At 45.8% G+C, this 20,591-nt stretch overlaps 1 protein-coding gene across 1 annotated transcript in view; it reads left to right on the forward strand.

Annotated features, from left to right (window-relative positions):
- SEPTIN12 (septin 12) overlaps positions 1–20,591 on the forward strand; it is a 539,550-nt gene that overhangs the window by 260,987 nt on the left and 257,972 nt on the right. The window contains exon 4 of the mRNA XM_078662920.1: positions 12,709–12,909. Within this exon, the coding sequence (XP_078519046.1) occupies positions 12,709–12,909 (201 nt within the window). The remainder of the gene's footprint in view (positions 1–12,708; positions 12,910–20,591) is intronic.

Here is a 20,591-nt window from a genome sequence, read left to right on the forward strand (position 1 = left end):
CGTCAGAGACGCTTCGCGGCTGACTCCCTCCCTTCACAAGGTAACGGAAACTTTCTTTCTTTCTAAAGTGCTCAGTGCTTGGTTATTTAACAACGAATACACATTCGCCACAGTGCTCAAGTGTCTAGACAGAAAGATTTCTTTTACTGCAAGTAAACTACTTCCATTTACTTTTCACGCGCTGCGGGTAGATCTCTTCCGCCTACCCTTCACTCTAGCATCGGTGAACCTGTTATTCCCCTAAACTCATCCACTTCTCTGGGATATATCTGAGTCTAAGGTTTCTCAGCGGACCCCTTTGCTTTCACCCAAGCTCCGAGGAACCTGCTACTCTTCCGATGTGACCCTTACTAGGTTACGCCACTATGGGAATTTTGCCAATGAACCTCGTTACTAACATTTATTCACACATGTATTCAGAAAAACCCTAGTTAGTGCTTCCCGGTTATCCTAACCTGCACCTAACTTTCCTTAAGCCTGTGACCTCAGGACAATGGATTCTATTCACCACTTGCCCTTTCAATTCCCCGCGGAGTTCGGACAACAAGAAACGATACGGTTTACAAATGCATGGATTAGTACATATAACAATATAAGAACAAGAATAATAACAATACAACAATTCATGAATTCCAAAACAGCGTATTCACAAGAGAATGATCAGCTCTCTTAGAACAGCCGCTCTTCTAGCAGCATCAATATAATAGCAGCTACCGACTTAACTAGCCTAACTAGTCCTACCTAACCTTTAGCTAGTCCCTAACCATCCTCTGATCTACCAGAAAACTGATAGAGCGCGCGAGGTCACCCAGCCAATGATTTCGCCGTTTCCAGCTTCAGGGCCCATATACTTTCAATTCACACTACTCATTGACAGGGCGACTTCACGGGCTGCTACCAATTGTGTGTGTTCCCTACTGTTATTACTTAGTGTACCCGACTTACCATCCACCGACACGGGTACCTACGACTTCAATGGATCAGGGGCCTAGCTGTAAAAGGAAAGGCAGCAAATGCAATTTCAAATGACATTCAATACTGTTGTAAATGACCACGGACAACTGGAAGTTTTAAAAGCTTTATCTAAAGTTCGTTTTCTTCATGCATAAGATACACAAGAATAAGGCAATCAATAACCAAGATAATGTAAAGTATGTAACTATAGAGAAATAAAGACAGGGTAATCATTTAAATGTAATTATGTGATGCAAAGAAATATGCTATGCATTCAAGGCAAGAAATCTTTAGAAAACTTAAGTAAGGCCGTTCTAGACCATATCAGAAAATGACAAATGCAATGCAAAATATGATTTCTAAAAGGTAGGGTAACATGGGAACATATCAAGAAAATATGCAAATGACTTTACGTTTCAAGTGTTGCGGCAAAAGCATGGAAAAATCACCATATGCAAAGGTGTAACTTTATTAAAGCAAAAGTCAGAAAGATAGAAAAGTGCAAGTTTTAAAGAATTTAGAGCAGTATTTACCTAGACTGGTGTGGAAACCAAACCCTGGCCACGGGTCAGTTAAGGACAGGAAACCCTCAAGGAAGGATACCCCTCAAAGGACAGCAGGTGCAGAATGGACACCCAGGACAGGATACCCTCGGAATAGGAATCAGGACAGGACCCTCAGGACAGGACAGCAAACCCTCAGGACAGGACCACTCAGGACAGGACCGCACCCGCAGTTTGGGAGCAACGCCTGCGCTCCACCATCTCTGCAGCTATCGATCAAAACCCCGATTGGGTCAGCGAACTCCCAGCAAAGTGCTTCGCCAGCACTTTAAGGTTCAGTAAAACCTTAGTCTATAGTCAATTTCGGACAGAGTGCTCCGCAGCGCTCTGTATCTTCAGTCACCTATTGAGTACGATGGGTCAGTGACGGGTCAGCTAAACCAGACAAGTCGGACAATTTCCCTAGGTGAACCCAGGGTAGTTATACTCTTTTGGGACGGTGTACCACCCCCCAATGTTGCAAAGTGTCAGAATCCCTCAATTTGGATTGGTCCTAAGGTAGGATTTGGGTAACACACCAATCATAACATGTCATTTAGATGCTTCATTAGCATATTTGGGTACCGCCTAGCAAGATTGGGGTTCCCATGAGAAACTGTGCAGAAAGACAATGGCAATTTTACAATGTATCATATGAGGAGCAACATTCTCCGTTCTCATAGCGCAGAGGTGGCTTTCCCAGGAGCATCATGACTGTGGCTGCCAGCTGGCTGAGTTCCGCTGTCCAAAGTTGCCACCTTTCAGTGCTCCAGGATCATGCGCAGAAGAGACCTTCAATATGGCTCCCAATCAGTTCGGACCCCCATTCCCCGCGGTACATGAAAAGTAAGCGAGAACAAATTAATACATAGAAATAACATTATGAAATCACATCACAGGGTTGTACTTTCAACTTATCATCATAAAAATATACTTATGCAGTCTAAATGTTAGCTACATAGAAACAGTGACAAGAGCAGTGGCACGAGCAGTACCACATTGGGCCAAGCTATGTATTACGCATGCGCATAATTTTCCCTCCAACTCTGCAGACGCGTCAGGACACGTGAGTGTGGTTGACGCATGCGCAGTAACTAAATACAAGCGGCAGACATTTTAAGTGACTCGAGTAAATTATTTTAGTAAAACACATAGGCAAGCGTCTGGAAACCTCGTTCAAACATAAAATAAACATTAGTAAGACGCACAATTATTACTTTGTTACACACAGCCGAGGTTCATGAGTACAGCAAGTCCGCAAAATATGCGAAGCTTTGCTTCATCAATGCCACCCTCCCCCATGGTCTCCGCCCGTGTCCGATCTTTTTAACCTGCCCTCTTTCCTCCGTTCATTCTTTTTAAAATGCCCCGTTGCTCTCTTTATAATCAACTCCTGACCGCCTGCTGCTACACATTCTTTGTTGGCCACTATTCTCCCTCTTGTAGTTTACCACCCACACCCCATGCTGTTTTTTGGGCTGCTTTGCAACCTGGCTTAAAGTAAATATGAGCAAAGCGCTATGGCGCAGTCAACACGCCATACCATATCACTTTGTTTACATTTCCTTTACGCCATGTTGCCCAGCAGCGCAGACTGCTGTACATCTTTAACAAACATTAAAAAGCCAAATAGCTTGCTCAGTGCTAGGAGATCTTAGTATTTTTTTAAATGTTGCACAGCAGTGCAGGCTGCTGTGCAACATTGCTTAAAGTAAACAAAAAACGCTCCATGATGTAGTCAATGCTGACCGTACCTTACACTTTACTTTGAGCTATGTTGCACAGTAGTGTGCACTGCTGTGCTAGATCTTTGAAAAACATTGACAACGCCAGCAGGTCTCTCATAAGTAAAGTCTATTTGTTTTTGTTGATGCTTGTTATATTTTTGTTTATACCCTTGTGGAACTGAGTGGAGTGGATTTTGTAAAATGTGTACTGCACAGGGTTTGAAAAATTAGGGGCAAGACTTGATTTACACTAATAATGTGTCAATGTAGTGCAGGCCTGCTGTAGTATCTCCCTCTTTCCCTGCCTTCCCATTTCAGAGTATGCAAGCGTGCACTAAAGGACTGCCTTCATATAGACTTCACTGTCATTCTGACAGCTTTGCCATCTCCCGATGCTGGATGGGCCTATCATGTTGAGCTCTGTGAGAATTCCCAGATAAAGCATAAGATAAATTACTGCCATTTCAAGTTATGTATAATAGTGGTCCAGAAGGATATTCATGCGAAATTCATTACTGCTCAGTGCTGTACCTTTAGGGACACATCATATAGATCAAATACCACTGAAACAACCCAGTACCAAAATGGTCTCTTCAATTCTGATATTCAGAGCAGCTGGTGTTACCCTGTCCTTGGATCAGCCCTCTTCACGCTGACATCTATAATCTCTGAAAAAAGGAGTAATATTTTGGGGAGGCAAAAACCATGGAGTGCGATTTCTTTTCCTGCTGTACCCTGTCCCCTTTCCCACCGTATAATACCAATGATAGTCCTATGAGACGCTAAAGCATTACTCTGTCAAGATTATAAATGATCCAAATCACACATTTCTCGTTAATTGCAAAGGGAGTTTTGGGTACATCCCTCAAAACATTTTCACAATAGAACTAAATAGTATATTTCGAGGCATTTTTGGTTAGTTTGTTAAAAAAAATATAAACAATTTAAAGCTCACATCATATAAAACTAATTTCTGTAAAATGTATCTTGTTTTGTAAAAAATGGAAAAGAGAAGTTGTGGGGGCATGGACTACAAGACTCTTTGCTTCGGGGGAATAACCACAGACCCATTCTTTTCAGTAGCTCCCCCAAGCAGAGAGAGGGGTGTAGATCTGGAGAGTGGTTAGAAGCTTGCAGTACATCACTGGACTCCACTGTGGTGGAGGTTTGCTATACTACAAGTGGTAGTAGAGGAGGTATTTGCACTCGGGCCTGATATGATTGGTGGCCACCAGCAGGTCGACTCTCCAATCATGCATTTGAGCAGAGTCGGATATAACAATGAGAGGGTTTCTGGTACAGGGCTAGAATTAATGGGTGTCTACAGGCAGCTCTCTTCATAAATCCCACAACAAGGCCTAATATTGAGTGGGCAGCCATCAAATCAAATAAAGAATTACTCCCCTACCCTACGTGTGAAGGGGCAAAGATTAACATGATGAGGTCACAAAAGTAGGACTCTTGAAGGTTCTCACATGTGGCAAAGTGGGTTCAGAAATAAAGAGTATTGGCAGGCATAACTCCACTTTGTGGAACCGACTTGATGAGGTGGCGTATACAGGCTTCTTCACAAGTCCCACTTATTGTTGAGTATGGCTGCTCTTGATAAAAAGTCTTAGTCTTTATTCTTAAATGACCCTGCCTATGGGGTTGGGAGTGAGAGAGAGTGAGATAGGGAGGCACAGGCAGGACTCTACTCAAGTACTCAGTGGGACAAAAAGTATTTGCCCAATAGGAGGCACACAAGCATATGTCATGACCTGTCCTTTCTGCTTCTGAGTGATACTGCTCTTAATGGGGAGCTGCAGGCAAGACCTTCAGCTGGCTTTCGCTGTAGAGATGTTGATCTGGGCTCACCTACATCAGTCACGAGTGCACCAGCAACTGACTTTCATCTCATTGAGCTTCAGAATGTATCCCCTGCAGTGGTGGTGTGCTTTCAACAGCCTGTCTTAGCTAACATCAAGTTCTCTTCTCTTAGACTGCGAACACAAAGCAAAATAAAATCTACACTTGTGGCTCTCCTCACTGGCAGGCTCTATAGAGGAATGCCGGTAGTGCTTGTTTTGAATCCTTTAACATACCAAAGCCAGAAATGTGGTGTGTGCAGGATCTTACTTCATACAAACACATCAGAGGATGTGTCTTCAAGGGTGTATGATGTCTTCTTCAAGGTAAAGTTAGGTGTACACAGTTGTCTTTGGTTGATACTCTACCTAGAGATTAAGGTGTATATTTCATAAAAAGGGGCCCTGAAAGTAAGACCAAAGATGGGTAACCGTTTCTGACAAGTGTGATTTTGCAGTGTGGATCTCTTCTAGTTTCATGTGCTGTATATTATTCCACCACCTACTGGTTGCATCCAGAAAAACTCCTATTTTAATTTCTTCTCTTTTGTTGGCGTTCACTCCCTACGACAAGGAATGTAAGCTCACAATGTCCCAGTACATAGTTGACATCTTTAGATAATTTTTTTCTTCAGTTTACTTCGGCTGCAATTTTGAAAGCTCCACGTCAACAAACCTAAAAAGCAGTGTGGAAGAACAGCAATGGATGTCAGTGAGCAAACTTGAACCATAACTCTACCACTGGACAAGGACACACTCAGAAGCACCGAGATGTTGAAAGACCAGCTTCAAAGAACAAACAGGACAGTTTTCTTTCTAACTGGGCTTTGACCACAGGAGAGTGGGATGGGGTCGTAGAATGCTTAGCCAGGGGTCAGCAGTAATCCCAGTGTCTTTTCAATGTTTCAGAATCGGTGGGATGGAAAATATTCCCTGTAGATTTTAACCCAAGTGTCACCGTAAATTGGCACAGAAAGACGTGCGAATATGATGCCTTCCTGAGGACCAGAAGACTAAGGAGTCTGCAAAGTTTTCTTGATGAGAACTTTTAACAGTGAGGAACAAGCAAGGTTGGGTGATTTGTGTCATGGCACAAGCAAAACAGCTGTCCTGGAAGATAGGGACTTTCACATGAGAAGGGATTAATCAAAGAGACTGACGGGACCCAAAGGAAGCAGTAAGGTTTCAATGTCATGGACTCAATGTCTAGATATAGAAGAATGTATTTCCTGATACCCAAGAAGGATGGCAGGCTATGTCCAATCCTGGATATCAGGATCTTGAACCTTTTTCTGAAGCAAGAGAAGTTCAAGATGCTCACACTTGCGCAGGTTCTTCAAGCGCTGCAACAGGAGGACTGGATGGTGTCGATCGACTTGCAGGACGCGTATTTTCATATCCCGATCCTGAAGTCGCACAGGAAGTATCTCCATTTTACAGTAGGGTTGCAACATTATCAGTTTGCGGTTCTCTCATTTGGACTTACTACTGCACCTCGAGTCTTCATCAAGGTGATGGCAGTGGTGGCAGCCCATCTCAGGAGATCGGGGATTCAAGTTTTCCCCTATCTGGACGACTGGCTGATCAAAGCAGAGTCGCCAGAGAAGGTGCTTCATCATCTGCAAGGGACAACCCAGCTGTTGTATGAATTGAGTTTTTAGATAAACATGCCCAAGTCTCACCTGGTGCCCTCTCAGTGCAACCTGTTCATAGGGGCAGTACTGGACACTACTGTGTGTCGAGCTTTCCCACCTCCACAGAGGATTCTCGACATTCAGGAAATGATTCCCTTGTTTTACAATGGAGCTGTCGTTCCAGTCCTGAAGGTCCTTCGCCTGCTCGGTCTGTTTGCTTCCTGCATTCTGTTAGTCAACCATGTACGCTGGCACATGAAGGCGCTCCAGTGGTGCCTCTGCAGACAGTGGTATCAGCACAATGGAGATCTCAGGGAGTCTGTGAGGATCTCCAGAGAAGCTGCAGCAGATCTGTCTTGGTGGAGCGTGGAGAGCAATCTGTCTCAAGGAAAGCCCTTCCATCTTCCTCCATCTGTTGCCACAGTGATAACGGATGCCTCTACCCTAGGGTGGGGTGCTCATCTGGGGGATCTGGAGATCAAGGGACTTTGGTCTGAAGAGGAAAGGTTGCTTCACATCAACCTTCTGGAGTTGCGGGCGATTCGTTTGGCGCTCAAGGCCTTCCACCCTTCCCTTCGCGGTCAGTTGGTGCAAGTCCTGACGGACAACACTACCGCGATGTGGTATGTCAACAAGCAGGGACGAGTGGGGTCGCATTGTCTCTGCAGAGAGGCTCTGCGTCTGGTCCTGGGTTCAGGACCATCAGATTTGTCTGATGGAAAATCATCTGGCCGGAGTTCTGAACGTGCTTGCTGACAGTCTCAGTCTGCAGTTCTCTGCCGACCACGAGTGGAGGCTTCATCCGGAGGTGGTTTGTCACGTCTTTCGAATGTGGGGAATCCCTCAGGTGGACCTGTTTGCTACTCACGAGAATGCTTACTGCCCGTCATTCTGCAGTCTCCAGTATCCGATGCGGGGAGCTTTGGGGGACGCGTTTTCAGTTGAGTTGGGACTCACAACTCCTTTATGCATTTCCTCCCATACCCTTGATTCCTCGGGTTCTGAGGAAGAATCGCCAGGACCGGGCCCAAGTCATATTGATCGCCCCGGATTGGCCAAGAAGGGTGTGGTACACAGATCTTCTCCACCTCTCCTCGTGCCCTCGGCTCCGTCTCCCGCTCAGGGCAGACCTTCTCTTGCAGGGGCAGGTTCTACACCCCCACCTCCAGAGCTTACACCTTCATGCCTGGAGATTGAACGGGGCAATCTGAATTCTTTATCTCTCCTGCCTGATGTGGTGGATGTTATTCTTTCGGCCAGGCGACACTCCACCAAGTCTATTTATTCTTATAGGTGGTCCAAATTTGTTTCATGGTGTGGAGAGAAGTCTATTGACCCTTTGAGGGCTCGTTTATCCAACATCCTTCAGTTTGCTCTTTCTTTAGCCCAGTCAGGTTTTGCTGTGGCTACTGTGAAAGGGCTATTTATCGGCTTTGTCGGCGTTCCTTTGTTTGCCGGATCAACCATCTTTGTTTAAATCACCTATTGTGTTACGGTTCATTAAGGGCCTTACCAACAAATTTCCGCCCACTCCATTTATTGTGCCTCAATGGGACTTAAATCTTGTCTTAACCTACTTGATAGGTTCTCCTTTTGAGCCCTTGCACAAGTGTCCCTTGAAACTGTTGTCCTTTAAAACTGTTTTTCTTGTTGCCATTACCTCGGCAAGGAGGTTAAGTGAGCTTCAAGCTCTGAGTTCGAAACCCCCGTTCTTGACGATCCATGCTGATAGAATGGTACTCAGGGCCAGGGCTGCTTTTTTGCCTAGGGTGGTAACTCCCTTCCATCTGGGGCAGTCCATTACCCTTCCTACCTTCTATCCTCCCCCTCACCCTTCTGAGGAGGAGGAGCGGCTTCACCGCTTGGACCCTAAGAGGGCAGTGAGTTTTTACCTCGATAGGACTAAAGACTATCGTGTGGATGACCAGCTCTTTGTGGGCTTTGCTGGCTGTAGGAAAGGCAGAGCGGTGCACAAGCGCACCGTTTCCAGATGGATTATCTTGTGCATCAAGATCTGTTACTCTTTGGCCGGTAAGGAACCTCCAGAAGGTATAAGAGCTTATTCTACTAGAGCAAAATCTTCTACATCTGCCTTATCTAGGGGTGTTCCTGTAGAGGACATTTGTAGGGCGGCAACTTGGGCCTCCCTCCACACTTTTGCGAAGCATTACTGCTTAGATTCCGAAGTGAGGAGGGACGGACACTTTGCACGTTCTGTCCTCCAAGATTTTCTGGTATAGAAGGGTGGACACCCTCCTCCGGGAGTGGGGACTGCTGTGGGACTCTATTCACAAGGTGAGGAATCCACAGGCAGATGTATCCATCAGTTACTTACCTTGGGTAATGCTTTTTCTGGTGGATACAGTATCTGCCTGTGGATTCCTCACTGGCCCACCCGCCTCCCCGTTGTCCACCCTTGTATACCTACAATGTTGATATTGTCTACTTTGGCTTTCAATGGAAGTGGTTTACTGAATTGTTTTCACACTGCACACTGTGTGTGTTGGTTTGAAAGCTGTGTAATATGTATACTGTACATATTATTGTCCGTCCGTCCGTGTGCCTCGAAGGCACGGAAGAAAAGGGCGGAACTGACGTCATCACGCCGACGAGGCTCTGTTATGGCTCCAGTGATGTCAGCGGAGTCGCGAGTGGAGCCAGGCTTCTGTGACGTCGTCCTCGTCGGCGTGGAGAGCTACAAAAAATTTCCGAATGCTGCTGGCGCAGGGAATATTCACAAGGTGAGGAATCCACAGGCAGACCCTGTATCCACCAGAAAAAGCGTTACCGAAGGTAAGTAACTTGTTCTTCAGACTCGAAATGAGGGACAAGATGAGAAGAAAGTTCTGAAACATTTTATGCACACTTTACACCCATATTCCTCAGAGTCCATTAATTGAAACCACTACATAACTGATGCACATGATGTGTGTATAGAAGAGATCCATGCTGCAAAAGAAATGTCACTTACCTATAGCAAAGCTATGCAGCTTGAAGCTCTTCTAGACTTTACATTGAAACCCACCTGCGTCTCTGATGAAAGACTGAATGAAAGAGGTGGTGTCTCAGGAAGGAAAGGAAAATAATAAAAGGCGGGATAGACAGCAAAACAGTAACAAATGCAACCGATGGAAAAAATCATAAGGTGTTGACCACGTATTGGGGCATTGTCTGTTTACTTTTACCATCACAGGATTCCTCATGACTTCTATGCCCTGAAAAGGAAAAAAAGAGAAATTGAGAAGTTTCTGACTCAACCAATAGACTGCAAAATATTGCATATTTATCTTGCATGTTCCTGAGGCTTATTCGAACAGCCAGATCTTGAGGGCCATTCAGAATTCCAGAAGTGAGGCGATGGCCTGGAGTTGCGGGAAGCTGTTCCAGGCCTTTACTGTGATGTGGGAGAAGGTGTGTCCTCTAATTTTGCTTCGGTAGACACGAAGAGTATGGGCAAGTTGAAGGGAAGCGGACCATAGTCTTCTCAAATGTAGGTGGAAGTTTAGATGGTGGTTAATGTAGGCGGGTCCTTGGTTGTGTAGAACCTTGTGTGTGTGTCAGCAGCTTGGATTGGCATCTCTGTATATGAGGAGCCAGTGAAGTTGCCTGAGGTAGGTTTGTCTGGGACGGCAGAGGATGAGTCTTGCTGTGGTGTTCTGTATGGTCTGAAGTCTCTGTGGGAGGTGTGTGCCGATCCCTATGTAGAATGCATTGCAATAGTCTAATGGGCTGTTTATGAAGGCTTGTGTCACAGTGTGCATCGTGTGTAGGGGTAGACACTTGTAGATCTTACGTAGCGCAGAGTGAGGAGGCAGGCGGAGGAGGTGGCGTTGATCTGTGATTTCATGGTGAGCTTGTCGGATATGATTCAGAGTTTCCTGGCGTGGTCAAAGGGAGTGAGTGCAGGTCCTAAATCTGATGGCCACCAGGAGTCGTTCCATGTGTTGCAGAAGATTAGTACTTGCATCATATCTGTGTTCAGCTGCAGGCAGTTCATCTTCATCCATTCAGCGACGCTTGTGATACATCTGTGGAATTGACACAAGCCTCTAAGCACACGCAATAATGTACAATAATATTAATATTAGTCATCCAGATATCCCTATATTCTCCAGTTCTTTTCTTTTATTGATTCAAATTCTCTGCCATCCAACACGTGTTTCATCAATGGGTAAGTCACCCCTCGACTTCCTCAGGACTGTTTTATTTTTATCAAACTTCAAATCGGGATGCAATGTTCCCGGCTAAATCCAATCACACCAATATTTTCTGTAATGCAAATCTAACTCCTCCAAATATATAATGTAATGTTCAAGTGTGTCCTTTCCATTTGTATAAGGGATAGCCCCTAATATGGCCAGTATGCATGAAATTCCTACCGCAGCAGGTGATCTCCTTGTGTTTGGAGGTTTAAGTAGGGGAAGGATCCTCTGGGTTCTTCCGGTGAGGAAGAAGGTGATCCATCTGAGCGTTTCCACTTGGATGCTGATGTGGTGGAGTATTTCGATCAACGTTTGGTGAGATATGTTGTCCAAGGCTGCTGAGAGGTCGAGGACGATCAGAGCTGCTGTTTCTCCTCGGTCGAGGAGGGTTCGGATGTCGTTGGTAGCTGTGATCAGGGCAGTTTGCTGTGCTGTGATTTCTGTGATTGCTGTGGAAGCCGGATTGGGAGGTGTCGAGTAGCTGGTTCTGCTCCAGGCATGCCATGAGTTGCTCGTTGATGATCTTTTCCAGTACCGTCGCTGGGAGTGGGAGCAGGGAAATTGGCCAGTAGTTTTGGAGTTCACTAGGGTCGGCTGAGAGTTTTTTGAGTAGTGGTCTGACTTCGGCGTGTTTTCAGACATTGGGAAATGTTGAAGTAGTGAAAAAGGTGTTGAGCAGGGTGGTGAGTTTCTGGCTATCCTTTGGTTCCTGAGGTTAGAGATGTGGTTCCTTTGGTTTCCGAGGTTGAAGATCTGAATCTAGAAGACCTTCCAGCTGCAAAGCTATTGTTGGAGCCTAGTAACTTATTTCTTATGTGATAAGGTTGCTTTCAGTGAAGTGAATTTGTAATCCAAGTGATTTTTAAATCAGGGGGCTATGATGGGTAACACTTATATGTTGTGCATTGCCTACAAGGTTCTGCACCTACTGCCTCCACCAATTTAAAGCCCATAACATTTCCCACTGTGCTGCTACAATGCTGTCTTTTCCACTGCTGTCAGCACCGGAGTGATTTGTGTCTGCACGTTTAATGTAACTCTACTGTCTAACTATGGGAGTCCAGCTACAATCTACAGTATCCTGGTACTTCACGGCCCTGATATTCTTTAGATCTCATACTTGCCTGTAACTAGCACCTCCAGGGTAGAATTGGCTTTTTTGGGCAGGTACCACCAATTTGTTTAAAAAAAAAATATATATATATATATATTTTTTTTTAACAGTACACATTTTGGCATAGTGAACCATAGGCATTATACTGCAGTCAATACACATAGACAAATCATACATGGTACACTCATAGATTACTGTTGAGATTATCCACCACTCATGGGCCGCTTGTAAAGTCCCAGTCATATGCATAGCCTCAGCATGAGTGTAGGATCTCCCCATCTCTTTTGTCCCTGCTGCATAATCAGTACTTGAGTTTCATTGGCTCCAATCCATAGTATCATAACCATGGGCGCCAGATAGGTACCCCCAATTTCATGTCCATCCTGCATTCACTTTCGTTTTCCGTGCCGCTCACTGCCCTTAACAGATGGCTGACTTCATGTGATGCAATTGTTTCTTTTCTCAGCTCACCTCTCCCGGCCAGCTTTCACAGGCTACATATGATGTGTAAATAGTTTCACTGTTATAAGATCTCCTTTTCCTAACAAAGACCTTAGAATTCTTTGTGCTGTGTAATAAGATTTACTGTTTTCAGTTCCCTCTCTGCCTGCTAACAAACAAATGCAGAGTACGTGTTGTGTGATGAGTATCTCACTGCCGCATTCTGTCTTCCTCTTTTCTGTCACAGAGAGTTGCTTGGAGTCGGCGTGGACTGGCATGGAGGACCGAGGGCTGCAGGCAGCAGTGGAAGATGTTCCAGCGGGTGATCATTGCCACCCATGCGGGCTGGGACGTGAACCCTTCGGTTATGTGGGCATTGAGGCAGTGTTGGACCAGATGAGGCGCAAGGCCATGAAAACAGGCTTTGAATTTAACATAATGGTAGTCGGTGAGTACCAGAAGGCTCACCCAAGCCATACTCTGAGCACATCTCTCTGAAGACACTGACAGATATGCTTAAGCTTTAACTTTAAAATAGCCTCCATCTCGTTGTGTTTTTTACTTTTATTGCACCCTTAAAGCTGCGTCGTACCTTCTTTCCAATGAGTTTGTCTCCCTTCCACCACCTCTTGCTTACACTCGCACTGACTCATGATTTACCCTCCCACAGCTTCTTCACCCACTTTCATAATCTTGGACTCTTGTTTCCCTTCCCCAGTGTTTTCGGATTCCCGGTTCACCACTTCCTGCTTCCTCTTCTAATGCTGCATACATCTACATCCTAGACGTCCTGCCAGTTTCTACTGCCTTCTAATTTCACTTGCACTGTCTACTGCTTTCCCACCTACTACCTTCTCTCTAATGCTGGCTCCTTTCCTACTGCCTCACTGCTCCCTTTTTAGGTCTAGCTTTCTTGACCTCTTGTACACTAGAGTATGCTTCTCTTGTGGGCTTAAAGCAGCCCCCTGCTTTTCATTTGTTTGTTTGAGTCCTTTAAAAATCCTTGCTTGCTAGGGGCCAGTCCTGCCTATTTGTCCCTCCTTTTTGTCTTTGTTTACTCCAACTGGAATAGAGCCCAAGTATTGTGTGTTTACTCCTGGGTTGCTAATCTGTTGTTTTAGGGACTTTTTTTAAATTTCTTCCCTGCTCGTGTTATACTGTGGATGTGTGTTCAACTTCTGTCCCTATTTTATTGCATCTTGCTTTTCCCTTTGTGCAAAGAGCACCTCTTCATTTTAGCACTTTATCACCGGTTTCGCTCGTCCCCATGTCACTGCCTGCGGTCCGTCACTCAGTCCCTCTCTGCTGTTGCTCTGGAGCACTGCTGCTTCCCACCATGTGCCGCCGCCGACTACTCCTTGTTCACTCTGATGCTATACAGAGTGTAGAAATTTGGGTTTCTTTTACAATACCCCCCCCACCAGACACTTTTTGCAAGATTTATTATGTACTTTGACTGAGTGTGCCCTGGGTCCCTGTCAATCAGGTTCCCAGGGCCTGTGTTCTTTCTCAAAACAGTACCTTTGTCTTCACAATTGGCACACATCTGGCCCGCATACAAGTCCCTTGCAAAAGGTACCACTGGTACCAAGGGCCTCTGAGGGCTGCAGCATGCCTACATACCACTGCCTGAGGCATAGGTAAGTCACCCCTCTAGCAGGCCTCTCAGCCTTAAGGTAGGGTGCACTGCACCACAAGTGAGGGCATAGGTGCATGAGCAATATGCCCCTACAGTGTCGGTGCCCATTCACAGACATTATAAGTGCAGGGAAGCCATATTGAATGCATGGGTTGGGAGTTGTCATTACAAACTCCACAGCTCCATGATGTTGTTACTGAATGCTTAGGAGTTTGGTATCAAACTTCTCAGCATAATAAACCCTCTCTGATACCAGTGTTGGATTTATTATAAAATGCACTTAGAGGGCATCTCTAAGATGCCATCTGAAAAACGACCAACTCCTAGTGTATTGACTGACCGGTCCCTGCCAGCCAGCCACCATGAGACAGGTTTCTGACCTCATGGGGTGAAAGCCTTTGCTCCCGGAGGTCAGGAACAAAGCCTGCTCTGGGCCCAGGCACGCCACACCTCTCCCTGGTAGGAACAGCAACACAGCCTCAAAGGTGCTCACCTTGTGATTTGCTGATTTGGGAAGCTCCAACTAGTTGAGATGCCCATCACCATGTCCAGGCCTTGCTTTTGACGTCAGGACAAAGTAAGTAATTGCATTAATAAAACGTTGAATCAGAGTCTGGTCAACCTAGGTCCAATTTCTCCCTAAGAATTGGGAAAGAAGGCAGACTACTGGGTCAAGACTAGGGTGACTTAGACTAACACTGAGGGTGACCTAAAGAAAGGGGTTACCAAACCTCTCATGGGGAAAGTGGTTCATCACTCTAAACATAAAAATCAAGAGTCTTCTAAAGCCCCCAAAACACCTGCACAGGAAGGTGGGCCCAGAACTCTTCACAGCCCTGCAGTGGTTACAAAGGTAAACATCTCGATCTCCTAGAGACCTGGTGTTACAACTGTAACAAGTTGTGAGAGAAAACTGGAGACTCTGCCTGTCCCAAAAAGAATGCCCCTAGTACTCCTCCAGTTGGCACTGGTGTGGCAACTCTCAAGGTGGGATCAATAGTGTGCCCAGAACAAATCAGGGTTCACACTGAAGCTATTTTAGTCTCTGAGTGTGGGGTAGATTTTGCCACTCTTGCTGCTTGGCCCCTTAATATGAAAATGTAACAAATATACCCCTGGGGGATGCAGGTGCTAGTGTCACCATGGTGAAAGAAACACTGTTTTCCTCAGGACAATATTTGACTGGAAAAACCTATCCAGTCACCAATGCTGATAATGTCACTACAGTCCACCCCATGGCTATACTGGCCTGAATGAGTTAGTGGTCTCTTTCAAGACCGCAGTTGAATGTCTGCTGGGGAATGATATGGAGACCTCAGCATGGGCTGAGGTAGAACTGAAAACTCATGCTGGGAATCCCTGAGTTGGTGTGTCTAAAAACAAGGGCACAGAGCCGAGCACAGGGTGAAAAAGAAGTGTCGAAGTCTGGAATAATGGTTCAACCTTCCAAGAGGAAAGGTGTTAGCTTCTGTACAGCAAAAAGCTCAGGCACCTTCTTCTCAAGGAGAGGACTTGTCAACCTCAGAGGGAACATAAACTATGGAACTTGAACCGTACCAGGTTGAACTCCTACCCACCTCTTGAGCCTGCAACAGCAAGCTGCTGCATAGGAAAAGGGAGATGTCAGTGGCTTCCACCGGACCTATTGAGAGGAGGGACTCCTTTACACTGAGGCCAGAGACTCCAAACCTGTTGCCACTAGGAGAGTGGTAGTGCCTTAGAAGTTTAGAGAATTTCTCCTCTCATTGGCCCATGACACCCCCATAGCTGGGCATCTTGGCCAGACAAAAACATGGAATAGGCTTGTCAGTCATTTATACTGTCCAAACATATCCCAGAGAGTAAAGGATGTAATCAGCTCCTGTGTCACCTGTCAAGCCAGTGGCAAGACAGGTGGACACCCAAAGGCCCTTTTAATTCTACTACTGCCATTGGTTGGAATTACCTTTGAAAGGATAAATTTGGACATGATGGGTCCACTGGGGCCTCCTACAGCATCAGGAATCCAATTCATACTGGTAGTAGTGGATCATGCTACCAGGTATCCTAAGGCAATTGCCCTAAGGTCTACAGCCCCTGCAGTAGCCAGGGCCCTCATCTGTATCTTTACCAGGGTATGGTTTCCTATGGAGGTGTTTTCAGACAGTGGTTCCAGCTTGATGTCTGCATACCGGAGACACATGTGGAATGAGTGTAGAGTGAACTATAAGTTCACTGCACCTTGCCACTCACAAACCAATTGCATTGTTGAAAGATTTAACAAGAAATTGGAAGGCATGATCATGGAATTCCCGGAAAAACTCAAAAGTAGATGGAATGTCCTTTTGCCTTGCCTGCTTTTCGCCTACAGAGAGCTGCCTCAGAAGGTAGTATGGTTCTCCCCCTTTGAACTTCTATTTGACCATCCTGTTAGGGGACTCCCTTTGTTTTGTGAAGGAAGGTTGGGAGAAACCTCTCCAAGAACCTACAAAATATATTGTGAACTTTGTTCTAGGCCTATGTTCCAGAATGGCAGAGTACATGGAGAAAGCATCCAAAATCTTGAGGACAGCCAAGAGCTCCAGAAGCTGAGGTATGATCAAAAGACTGCACTGGTGGGGTTCCAACTAGGGCAGGAGGTGTGGGTTTTGGACACTGTGGCACCAAGGGCTCTTCAAGACAAATGAAGTGGTCCTTACTGTATCCTAGAAAAGAAAAGTGAGGTCACCTACTTGGTAGACCTGGGCACTAGCATGACCCTAAGAGGGTGATCCATGTCAACCACCTCAAACGTTTCTGTAACCAGGCTAATGCAACCATGCTGATGGTTACTGATGAGGATCAGGAGATAGAGAGTGAACCGCTCCCTGACCTAGTCTCTTGCAGTTAAAAAATGGATCAGTTGATGGAGTTGTCTACTCGGGCACCCTGTCTGCCCAACAGCATGTTGATTGCAGGCACGTCCTACTACAGTATGCTGCGCTCTTCTCCTTACCCCTGGACAGACACACTGGCGTACCCATGATGTGGACACTGGGGATAGCTTGCCTGTCAAAACCAAGATCTATTGGCCATCTGACCAAGTCAAGGAGAGCATCAAAGCTGAGGTAAGCATGATGCTGGAGTTGGGGGTTATTGAACCCCCTGAGTGCCCTTGGGCCACCGAGTGGTCTCAGTCCCCAAGCCTCACCTCCAAGGTGGAAAGAGAGGAATGAGGATGTGTGTGGACTACAGATGTCTCAATGCTGTCACTAATATAGATGCTCACCCTATTCCCAGGGCTAATGAGATGATAGACAAATTGGGTGCAGCCAAATTTCTCAGTACCTTTGATTTAACTGCAGGGTACTGGCAGATTGGCATGGCCCTATGAGCCAAAGAAAAAACAGCATTCTCCACACCAGACGGGCATTATCAGTTTACTGTTATGTCTTTTGACTTAAAGAATACCCCTGCCACCTTACAAAGGTTGGTGAAAAAGTCCTTGCTGGGTTGGAGACCTTTTAGTGCGGCATATCTTGACGATATTGCTAACTTTAGCTCCGCCTGTCAGGGTCACCTGGTCCATCTGGGGAAGGTTTTACAGGCCCTGCAATCTGCAGGCCTAACTATCAAGGCATCCAAGTGCCAGTTACGCTAGGTTACTATTGTATACTTGGGCCACCTTGTAGGTGTAGACCCTTACAACCCAAGATCCATACAATTCTGGACTGGAAAGCTCCAACAACCCAGACCTAATTCAGGGCATTCCTTTGCTTGGCTCGCAACCAAGAAGATGCTCCAGGAAGCTGCCTCTGTATATACTATACCAAAGTAAGTTATAATGTGCACATAGTCCAGTGAATCCCCAGAGGCTTACAGAGGCTTAAGTAGATAATACTAAAAGCTCTATTTGTGGTAGTGTGGTTGTGCAGTTAGGCTTATCAGAGGGCTGCGTTAAGCATTTGTGTACACACACAGGCAAGAAATGATGACACACACACTCACTGAATCCAAGACCAATTGTTTTGTATAAAAAGGTATTACTTTATTTTTAGAACCAAGAGCAATTAAGTAACAGTTTTAAGAAGTGCAATACTTTTCAAATGCAGTAGGTATTGTTTTGTAAAGACCATCAAATACTTTACAGCAGCATCAAAATACTTTGGTAATGTCAATCAAACAGTAGCAAACTTAGCAAATGTAAAAGATAGACATTTAGTGTGACAGGCAAAAGATGCTATGCAATCCTATAGAAGGAAAACAGTTATATGCGATAACAGGTAAGTACTCAACTCTTACTCATCCAGTCTTCGGGGGGTATGGACTAACACTGGGCAAGGGTCAGATCAAGTTAGGTGCTGAACCTCAAGTGGCACTGGGATGGCTGGGTGCAGAGGTCACTGGGCCCAATGTTAGTCAAGGGAGACTGGGGGCACCAACAAGAGGTGCGATTAGCAGGTAGGTACCCGCCATTTCAGGGCACAGACCCCGGGCTTAAAGCAAGCACAGGGTGGGGGGGGGGGGCCACAACGCAGCACCAAACTTACTCCACCAGTTGTTGCAGGGTGCGAATCAGTGTCGGCGGACAATCCTTTTCAATGGGGAGTCTCAGTCGCACAAAGAGGCTGCACGTTCGGACCTGGAGGCTGGATTAAGGGGACCACCTGCAGGGCAGGTAAGTTGAGATATCGAAGGAGCGTTGGGCACCGTCGGCTGGGCTCCCCGAAGTAATCGGGCTGTGGATGTAGGGGTGCCCTTTGGTGTCTAATTACTGCCAAACGTGGGGCTTGGTTAGGAGGGTGGGCATCTGCACTAGTTGGAGAAGCCCTGGCTAGCATATAAAAGGGCAGGAAGCCTTTGAGGCTCACCGCCCTGAATGCTGTTCCTGCTTGGGGGTAAGTGTGAAGCACGTCCACCCCAAGTAGCCTTTGGCCCTGACCCACAAGAGCACAAGGGCTCTCACCACAAGGGGTCAGAAACATGTCTGTGTGTGGTAGGCTGGTGCAGACCAGTAAGCTGGACATGAGGGAGTTGATCGTTTTCATCTGAGTGCATTTTACAATAAATCCAACTCTGACATCAGCATGGGTTTCTTGTGCTGAGAAATTTGATATCAAGCTTCTCAGCATTCAGCAAAGCAATCATGGAGCTGTGGAGTTCATAATGACAAACTCCCAGCCCATGTACTCAATATAGCTTCACTGCTCTTACAGTCTCTAAGAACGGACTTAGACACTGTAGGGGCATATTGCTCATGTAGCTAAGTCCTCACCTGTGGTACAGTACACCCTGCCTTAGGGGCTGTGCCTGCTAGAGGGGTGACTTACCTATGCCACAGGCAGTGGTTGTGGGCATGGCACACAGGGATGTGTGCAATGTTGACTCTTAGGTTTTGTCTGTACCAAAACACACAGTCTGCAATAGCAGTATGTATGTGTTTGGTGAGGGGTGTATAAGGGCTGCAGCATGTATTATCCTACCCTCAGAGACCCTCTCTGGTCACAAGGCCTTTTGTACCACCGGTACTTTTTTACAAGGGACTTACATGTGGGCCAGAGGTGTGCCAATTGTGGAAACAAAGATAATGTTTTGGGAAAGAACAGGCCCTGGGAACCTGATTGGCAGGGAGCCAGTGCACACTCAGTCAAAGTGCACCAGATATCAGGCAAAAAGTGGGGGTAACCATGCAGAATACTATACTTGGTGTCTCATGCACCAGCCTGCCTGTTTATCACTGTTTGTAGTCTCTGCCACTTGTTCTGTGCTTCTGTATATCTCCTGAATTCTGGTCCCAGTGTGCCAGCTGTTCACTGCCGCCCTCTCTGACACCTGTTCCATCTGTGTGAGCCACTTTTTACTCCTGTACCAATAGACTACTGCCCATCCCCTGACATTTGTTTCTAATGAGCAGTCAAGCATGTTATGTTGGTCGCACCTTCCTGTCTGTGCCATGCTCTCTAATTCTCCAGGATGTACAGAAGGCTAAGACTGCAGCTGCAAACTGTATCACGCATATTGTGCTCCAGTATGAATCATGTGTAAAGATGATATACGGTCATGAGAACTTGCTTCCCATGGTTTGTGAGATCTATCTCTTGTCTTATCTATCTATCTATCTATCTATCTATCTATCTATCTATCTATCTATCTATCTATCTATCTATCCTTTTATTTTATGGTACTCCAGTTCTCATGGTCCACTGTGGTGTGACAGGGGAGTGCACACCCTAATTTTCTAGTTGTAGCTTGCAGCTTCCTTCCGTACACATGCTGCACACCGTGTTTCCTTAAGGAAAACCTTCAAAATGCAAAATAAACACCGGCATGATTCTTGCTGCTCTCTAAATGGAAGGAAACACACTACATTTACCAGTGTGCTTTAGGTTGTTCTTTAAAGCTTGGGGCTTGTTTTAAATGCAACCTCAGATGTTCAATAAGATTTGCTTAATCTGGTAAGGGAATAAATGAGTAATCAACAAATTGTACATGCTTTATATTGTTTAAAGTTTCCAATCACCCTCTGCTCAATA

The sequence above is a fragment of the Lissotriton helveticus genome, chromosome 10, assembly GCF_964261635.1.
Source record: "Lissotriton helveticus chromosome 10, aLisHel1.1, whole genome shotgun sequence".
NCBI lineage: Eukaryota > Metazoa > Chordata > Amphibia > Caudata > Salamandridae > Lissotriton > Lissotriton helveticus.